This window comes from Lactuca serriola, chromosome 2 (assembly GCF_051521515.1).
Source record: "Lactuca serriola cultivar US96UC23 chromosome 2, Lser_US96UC23_V15, whole genome shotgun sequence".
Taxonomy (NCBI): Eukaryota; Viridiplantae; Streptophyta; class Magnoliopsida; order Asterales; family Asteraceae; genus Lactuca; species Lactuca serriola.
In genome coordinates this window covers 223,543,873-223,552,500 of record NC_136409.1, presented here as the reverse complement: position 1 = coordinate 223,552,500, position 8,628 = coordinate 223,543,873, and the positions used below count along the sequence as shown (strand labels likewise).

General features: G+C 35.7%; 1 protein-coding gene across 2 annotated transcripts in view; it reads right to left on the bottom strand.

The window, feature by feature from the left end:
* LOC145088684 (Nucleic acid-binding, OB-fold-like protein) overlaps positions 1-3,489 on the bottom strand; it is a 3,768-nt gene extending 279 nt beyond the window's left edge. The window contains exons 1-11 of one of the 2 annotated variants that reach the window (XM_079027074.1): positions 3,332-3,489; positions 2,157-2,240; positions 1,834-2,004; positions 1,636-1,701; positions 1,405-1,470; positions 1,067-1,195; positions 821-978; positions 630-720; positions 467-535; positions 271-362; positions 122-185 (exon numbers count right to left, since the gene is read on the bottom strand). In XM_079027074.1, coding sequence (XP_078883200.1) covers positions 122-185; positions 271-362; positions 467-535; positions 630-720; positions 821-978; positions 1,067-1,195; positions 1,405-1,470; positions 1,636-1,701; positions 1,834-2,004; positions 2,157-2,240; positions 3,332-3,415 — 1,074 coding nt within the window. In that variant the 5' untranslated portion in view covers positions 3,416-3,489. Of the gene's footprint in view, positions 1-121; positions 186-270; positions 363-466; positions 536-629; positions 721-820; positions 985-1,066; positions 1,196-1,404; positions 1,471-1,635; positions 1,702-1,833; positions 2,005-2,156; positions 2,241-3,331 lie in introns of both variants that reach the window. The other variant, XM_079027073.1, reaches the window with a different exon arrangement.
* Between the last annotated feature and the right edge of the window lie 5,139 nt (positions 3,490-8,628).

Genomic DNA, 8,628 nt, shown 5'->3' with positions numbered 1-8,628 from the left:
CAATTCATGTTACTTAAACAATAACCAACATATATTATACGATATGATATGATATGTCTTCTTTTTCCTTCAAGTGAGTGTTGATAAAAATAATAAGAAGTGAAGAAGAAGGTGCAATTACCGGTGTTATCTTGTCAAGTTGTTTCTTCTTGGGGTTCAAGACGTCTTCTGGCTTCCCTTCGTGCCTGGTGTTTTATATTATTATATAATCAGCAAGCAAGCATAACAAAGGGTAATAATTAATTAATATTGGGGAAAAGTAATAAATACCCGGAAAATGTGACACATTCCCCAATTTTAGCCCCTTGGGGAACAACCAAAGGCTCCACGACTGTATGATCTGCATTTGAAGCACATAGCACCTGGAATGGAAGATAACAGACAAATTGTACTTTACATGATGATGATGAAGATAACACTAGGCTTTAAATTTTAACAAATAACATATAATAATAACTTTACTAACCAGTCCTTCTGAAACCACATCTCTTAACTTTCCAGGTTTCACATTTGTAATTAATGCCACAAGACGATTCTGCAAACTCAAATACCATCAACACAACTCACACTGTATATAATAATAATATAAAAATGGAGAAAGTGGGTATTATTTTATTATTTATTAATACCGTTAACTCTTCTGGAGTGCAAAACTTTGCTAAACCACTAACCACCTGCCTGCATTTACTCTCCCCAACATCTATCTCCTCCACCAATAAACTGAACCATCAAATTCCACCCCCAAAAAATAAATTAAAATGAAAATATTATGATACATGAGAGGAGAAGATAATGAAATAAAAGATTAATTTGTTATAACCTGTCGGCTGAGGGATGTTTGGAGGCTTTACGAATGAGTCCAACCTGTATTTTCAATAAACTCACACTTAATTCTTTTTCTTTTTCTTTTTCTTTTTCTTTCTCATCTGCTGCCTTTTCAGGCAATTTCTTCTTCTCTGTGGCTGTTTCTGTTTGTTTCTTCGACTTCAAAGAAAAACTCATGTAAGTCTATTTATTCACTTTCTTCTTTTTCAATATTACTTTCTTCTAGTAAATAGATGCATACCCCATCAGATTTTTTCTGGGCTTCAGCTTTTGAACTTGATGCTTTTGTATTTGACTCGGCCGTTTTTGTGCTTGACTCAGCCTTCTTTGTACTTGACTCGCCTTCCACCTTTGCTGTCACTTTTGCCAACTGAAAAGAAAGTATTAAATAAAAAAATTCAGAATTTAATTGCTTTGTATTTGAATGACATTCGTCATTTGGTAAATTTTTCATAGCACAGTGTTGTAATAGACTAATAGTAAGAAATGAAAGTAGGATGTTATAATAAACAGATAAGTGAAAGTATGTTGTGTGATTTCGTGCATTTGAAATCTATAAAGATTGAAGATTCTACTCACTGGAGGATCGAATGGGGCCTTCTCTACCAAAATCCACTCAAACAGCTCTTTTAAGTCATGCTTGTTCTGCAACATGAATCAGAGGATCAATTAGTTCAAACAAAAATGGGCAGAATAAAAAGGTACATTGCTTAAAAAAGATTGAAAAAAAAAGGTATAATACATTAATACATAAGACTGGAAAAATATTTAGGAAGTACATGACACCTCAAGGAAAAGAAATACAATTACCTGAATATAATCAATCCATCTCATAAGATGTGGCAGTTTATTCTTGTCTGAAACCGCAAGACTAATCTGAAAATATTTTGTGTAAGAGCAAATCAAGCTTAACAAACGAAAAAAAAAAAGTTTAAAAAAACTAACAGTTTTTGTTAATAAAAAGAAATTAGAAGCTATGAGCTAGCATAAAAGATAACTATTACATACCACATATGGATGAACAGTTGAAAAAACAATTATATCAGCTTCAGAAGGGGTGGATCCACCACCCACAAGAACAGATTTCTCAGTCAAGTATTCATTTAATTGGCTTAAGCCCTTTAGACATGCCTCAGGATCTGATGGGAAGTTTTCAGCAAATGTCACCCACTTGTTGAACTGCAAAAAAGGTGAGTAATAAAATGTAAAGGTTCTTTTATAAGTCACAACCAACCATGCCAAATAAAAGTAACATGTTTCCTATGAAGATTTGCTTTTAGCAGATGAATGCAATATCACATCCTCAAAAGTCAAAACCAGTATGAACTTACATCCACATTGTTCTCAAGAGCAGCCTTCACAATGTTAAGACTCAAGCTTTTAAGGTCATTCTTCACATCATCCAAGAACTTTGCCTGTGTAAAAGAAGTTGAAGAAAGTTCAGGATACAATCAGTATTGCATAATGCAAAAACAAAAAGTTTGTAAAGCACTTCTATTTAAAAATCTGACTACATTACTACAAATACAAGATAGGATTAAGCTCATTGCTTCAAACCAATCCAAGTTCTATACTTCTATGCCTGAACCTGTTTATATTTCCCTATTCTATTTGTGTTTTGTATCTTGTGAGTTGTTATTTTGCAACCTAAACTTCCGCAAACGTAAAAGCACCAAAAGTCGAAACAGTTTACCTTATGGGGTTTCCTAAAGAAGATCATTTTATAATCAGCAAATTGAAGTCAACGAAATTGAGAAAACTACATAACTACAGCATAGTTGGAAGCTTGTATTCATTATAAACCATAACAAAGAAACTGAAACCCAAAAGAAATAACTCAATTTCATATTATGACATAAAATGGTCATGGAGAAACTGAAACATACTATAGACTATAGAGCCATAGAGAACCATATAATGAACTAATTGCATATCATAAAGAGACTCAAAATGGTGAGATAAAGCTACTAATCAATGGCACTGTTGGCACTTGTTACTTTGACGATACATAAGTTCATAAACTAAACACAATATGCAAGTAATCAAGCAAATGCTTACAGAATTACTTATCAAGTCTCGTAATCAATCTCAAAGGAGCGAAACTTCAAATCAGATACAGCTTGACTGAGCTAAAAAATACTAGTAGAACTGTAGAAGAACATAGAATTGCTGAACTACATATCATAAAGAGACAGCTAAACAAATACGATCGCTATGACTAGTATTAAAATATGCCGATGCAACTGTTTAAGGTAAAAATGTACATATCCTACAGTTAACATTTGATAATTTGCGCGCGTTTGGTGAAGATTGGAATAGCTAAACAACATACATGAGTTCATAAACTGAATGCAAGAAAACTTTATAAGAATAATCAATCAAATACTTAGAACGATGATTATCAAAATCGATAATGAAGTTCAACTATTCAAGCGGCGAAAACTAAAATCAGATATGATCTGACTGAACTGAATCAATGCATATAGAAAGCTGGATTGAAACTTACAGGGTCCAGAGATCGGGATTTACAGAGAGCCGATACGATTTTTAGCTTTCTTTCCAAAGCCACGCTTTCGCTACCAGACGCCATTGTTGAGAATTGGGATTACTTCCTCACCTGCGTTTCTACTTTCTACTTCGGTTTGATTCTAGTCGTCTTCGATAAGTTTTAGGGCTCTGTATTATTTCACGGGCTTGGGCAACTTCTTATACGGGCCTTGTCGCTTCTTAGTACTTACAGTTACAGGCTTACCTCATAACGTTCTTGAGTTTTCTAACAAAAAAAATATTTGTGTTTACAAAATCGAAAGTAAGCTAGTAATGTTTTCTAGCGGAAATAAATATGACTAAGGGTGCTTTTGTTGGCATGGAATTCGAGGGGAATTCCAATTCCCTCGAATTTATGTGTTTGGTTGAACTTAAAGGAGGGAAAATATTCCTAAATGAAATAAACTTTCCATCATATGGAGGAAAGTGAATTATTTCCAAAGTTTGATGGAAAACATTCCTTCTTATCAAGGAAAGTGGCAGATTACAAAAATACTCATTGTTTTGTACTTATCAGAAAACCCACCACCACTATCACTAACCACCGTAGCTATCACCACCGCCACCACCACCACCGCTGTTGCCCCACCGACCACCACCACCACCACTGTTGCCACCACAACCACTATCACCGCCGCCGTTGCCACCATCGCCGCCACTACCATCGTCGTTGCCACCACCATCGCCCACCACCAACGCCACCATTGTCGCTACCACCACCTCCCCACCGACCACCACCACCCACCACCACCGCCCCAACGACCACCAGCGCTTCCGCCACAACCACTATCACCGTCATCGTCGCCATTACCACCGCCGCCACCACCAACACCATCATTGTCGTCACTGTCGCCACCAGCTGACACCGCCACCATCACCACTACGTTCTCCACCACAATCAATGCCACCGCCACCATCACTACCACCGTCACAGCCACCATCACTGCCACCCACCATTGTCGCCGCCACTGCCCCCACCACTGAAATTTAACTGTTTTTATAATTTCCATAATGTATTTTTACATATAACTTAGAAAACAAGGTAAAATTAAACAAAACATGCAAAAAGGGTAATTATGTCATTTTACATGAATTCCAATTCCATTTCTTGCGAACCAAATAGATTTTAGAATTAATTCCAATTCCAAACCGAACATTCAAATTCCTGACAGATTCCTTTTCCAATTTCAATTCAAATTCCTTCAGCAACATTCTGCGAACCAAACAGCACCTAAGACTAAGGCTGTAAACAAACCGAACATTCAACGAAAAATTTGTTTATGTTCGTTTATTCAACAAAAACAATTGTCTCGTTCATTCATTTATGTCCGTGAACGTTCGTTTATGTTCGTTCGTATAAGTTTATTTATGTTTATATATATTCAATTTTTTATTACATTACTATATTATATGTTCACTATAAATTGGACAGAAAATATTTGAAAGATAAATCAAGATAATCTTTTGTTCAATTGTCTTTTACTCCCTCCACCTCTCTCTTTGATAACTTGAGAGCACAAGTTTTTTGTATCTTTCTTTTTCTCTGTTTTTCTTTCAAAAAAATCAAGAACTTATGTATAAAATATTACCTTCTGAGTTCAATTCAGTAATTATGTTATCATGTATTGTTGTTGCATCCAAAGTTTTGAAAACCGGACCGGAGACCGAACCGATGGTCTTACTAGTTTGATGGTTCAAGTAGTCCAACCGGTCGGACCGGTCTCAAAAACCGGATGGTGTCATAATTATACTTAATTATATAAAAAAATACAAAAAATGAAAAAAAAAAAATATATTTTTTAAAATTTTCGGTTTTGACCGGTTTTATCGGTTCAACCAGGCCGGTTTTTATCGGTTTTCACCGGTTCACACGAATACCGGTTTTTTGGCGTTTAAGAACCGGATCCATGACCGGTTCTCGGTTGAACCGGTCGAACCGACCGGTCCGGTCCGGTTTTCAAAACATGGTTTGCATCCATATTTTACATTTAGCTATATCCACTACAATGACCAAATGTTAGAAAAATATGGAGAGAGAGAGAGAGAGATAGAGAGAGAGAGAGGGGAGACGAAGGGTCGCCAGAATTTTTAGAGACTACAACGGAAATTTTGGTGCCTATGTGGAGTTCATGGCGATTATGCAGGATATGGATGGAGTAGAATAGACTACAGAAGAAGAAGAATAAGAAGAAGAAGAAGAAAAAAATGATTTGCATCACGAAAGGAACGATCCAACAACCATGAAAGACTCAAAGATATTACAACCAGATACTATGTGTTGAACCTACTAGAGGAATGACAGGAATAGATTTGTGGAAAAGATTTCAGAATTTGGGGTGCCTCGTTGATGTGTAAATCGCTAAAAATAAGGATAGATTTTGGTCAAACTTTTCTTTTGTGATATTCTTAGGCTGTGTTTGGCATACAAGCTGATAGCTGAAAAAATTAATTGTTAAATAAAAAGCTAGCTGATAAAAAAATGACGTTTCGTAAAACTAGCTAAAAATATATGAAATGACATAAAAGAACAATTAAAAGAATGTGTTTTATAATTAATTAAGGGGTACATTTGGAATATTTTAAAAAGGTTACTAAAAAGCTAGTCTAAATAGGTTTTTTAAATGCTAGTTTATAAGCTACTTTTTGGCTTGTCAAACATGACAACTTAAAAAAACTCGAAAAATAAGTTAGTTGTGGCATACCAGATACAACCTTAAAGGTGCAGAATGTTACAGAGATTCAAAGGAAAACATCTGATATCAGACTTAGACTTCAAGTATTAAACGCTAACATTGTTAGATTCAATCGAAAAATATATCTTACTAATTACAAACCCTCTAGTAACCCTAACTCCCTGGGACCTCCCTCTGAGGTTCAAAATCAACAAAGTAATCACTATCAAACGGACTTCTAACGAAGAGCTAAGGTTTCATATGTAAATATGGTACCATGCTATAACTCCATTAATTAAAAACACAATATTCATGAGAAAGAACATGTTATCATTCCCAATAGGGTCCCCATCAAAGTATCTATATGGCTAAAAAAGTTGTTTGATTGGAGAAGTGAAAGAGTTTGAAATGCTTTGGATGGTAACTTCAGTTCTTATGGCATAAGTTAAATGAACCTAGAGCTGGCAAAAACTGACCCAACCCACTAACCCAACCCGAACCCAACCCAAAATTAGCAGGTTGGGTTGAGATTTTCAACTCATTTATGTTAAATGGGTCAACCTGTCTAACCCATTTAAATAAATAGGTTGGGTCGGGTAAAAACTATCAACTCGTTTTCAACCCACCAACCCATTTAACTTTAATTTATATTAAATTTAATAATTGTTAAAATATTATCATGTATTAATCTATGTATTAGTTTATAAATTACAATGTTTGTATTATTATTTATGTTTTAAAAAAATAGAATCCTAATTTCTACCTTTTCGCTTGGCACCGACAACACTAACCACTCTAAAAAATCTCTTAGAAGTTACATATCTTTAATGTTAGTTTAATAATTTCTTTGTATATATGAATTGTGATTGTGCTTTTGTCATACATTGAAATTTTATTTAAGTCTGTAACTAATTTAAGTGGTGTAATCTTTAGTTAATTTATTTATTCTTTTTATTTTAAATGGGTCAGCCCAAATTTAACCAATTTATTTAATTGGTTGGTTTGAGAATTACATAAATGGGTCAACCCGATGACAACCCATTTATCTGAAAGGTTGGGTTGGGTTGGAAATATCAACCCATTTAAATAAACAGGTTGGGTTGGGTTGAAATTTTCAACCTAATTAATAAATGGGTTGAACCCGAACCCAACCCAGGTCGACCCATTGCCACCTCTAACTGAACCTAGGGGACTGGGATTGCAATTATAAGACAATTGGATTTTGGGTTGTGGATCCCTTAGAAAGGGATGGACGAAATCAAAGGGGAAGCCCACATTGAATTCGTCCAAGCCTTGCTTCTGGAAGGTTCATGTGGACTGCTTAAGGCCTAAGCAATCCAATTAGGGTTTTGACTGAAACCCTAGCAGCTCACCTATATAAAGGACCATAGGCTTCACAATTCGACTACCACTTAAACCCTAGAGATCATAGAGATAACTTTGAGCCTCCTTCCCCTCTCCCCAAGATCATCCAACTTGCTTTGGTGTTTGTGATTCATTAGAGGCATCACAATTGAGGTTCTAGGTTCTCAAAGCTCAAGATCTTCAAGCTACAATTGAAAGGTAATTTCCTAACCTTGGTATAGTTATGATTTTTGATTTTTGTATGCTAGAATTAGGGTTTACAAGCTTTGGATGATTTGCATGTACAACTAGAGAAACATAGATCCAAAGCTTTAGTGTTTGCATGTGCACCATAGGATTGATGTAATGCTCATAACTTATCAGTTATTTCGTTTCAATATGATTTGCGAGGTGCGAAACAGATTTGGATTGGATAGTAAGTTCAAACATTGTCTTAATTTTTTAAGTTATCTAAATATTAGATTGGCGAGTTTTATGATTCCAAAGTTCTTATCATGTTAAATCCAGCTCAAAACGTTTTTGTTGTTGGTTCTCGGTGCTTCCTTTAAATGTTGGTTGGTGGTTGGTGCGTATTTTGGTCTATGGGTTATTGGTTGTTAATAGGAATGATTCAATCAAATCTTAGAAAATTATAGGAGATTGTATATATCTTGTATTTTAGTTAAGTTTGTTATACTTGTATTATATATATTGATCAATATACATCTCTCATATTGAGTGAGATTTCTAAAACCTAATATGGTATCAGCCTAATCTTCCTGACCGCCATTCTTCTTTCTCTCTTCTTGATTCTAATCATGGCCGGTGACTCTACCACCACCGATGCTCCTCTTCCTCTTTCTACTGTTCTCCACATGCTCACCATTAAACTTTCCTCCAACAATTACTTTCTCTAACACAAACAGATGGTTCCTCTTCTGGCCTACCAGCAACTTACAGGCTACGTTGATGGAACTATTCCTCCACCGTCGACAACCCTTACCACTGGTGACACGACTTCAGCAAATCCTGCCTATGCCTCTTGGACCGCTGCTGATCAACGAGCTCTAATCTTGATTCAGCCCTCTCTATCTGAAGAGGCAATGGCTGAGACTCTCGGTCACAGCACCTCTCACGTTGTTTGGTCTGCTCTTGCAGCCATCTATCAACATGACTCTCTTGAGTGAACTCACACGCTTACTGAGTCTCTTCGTCAACTTAAGAAAGGCTCTACTATTGT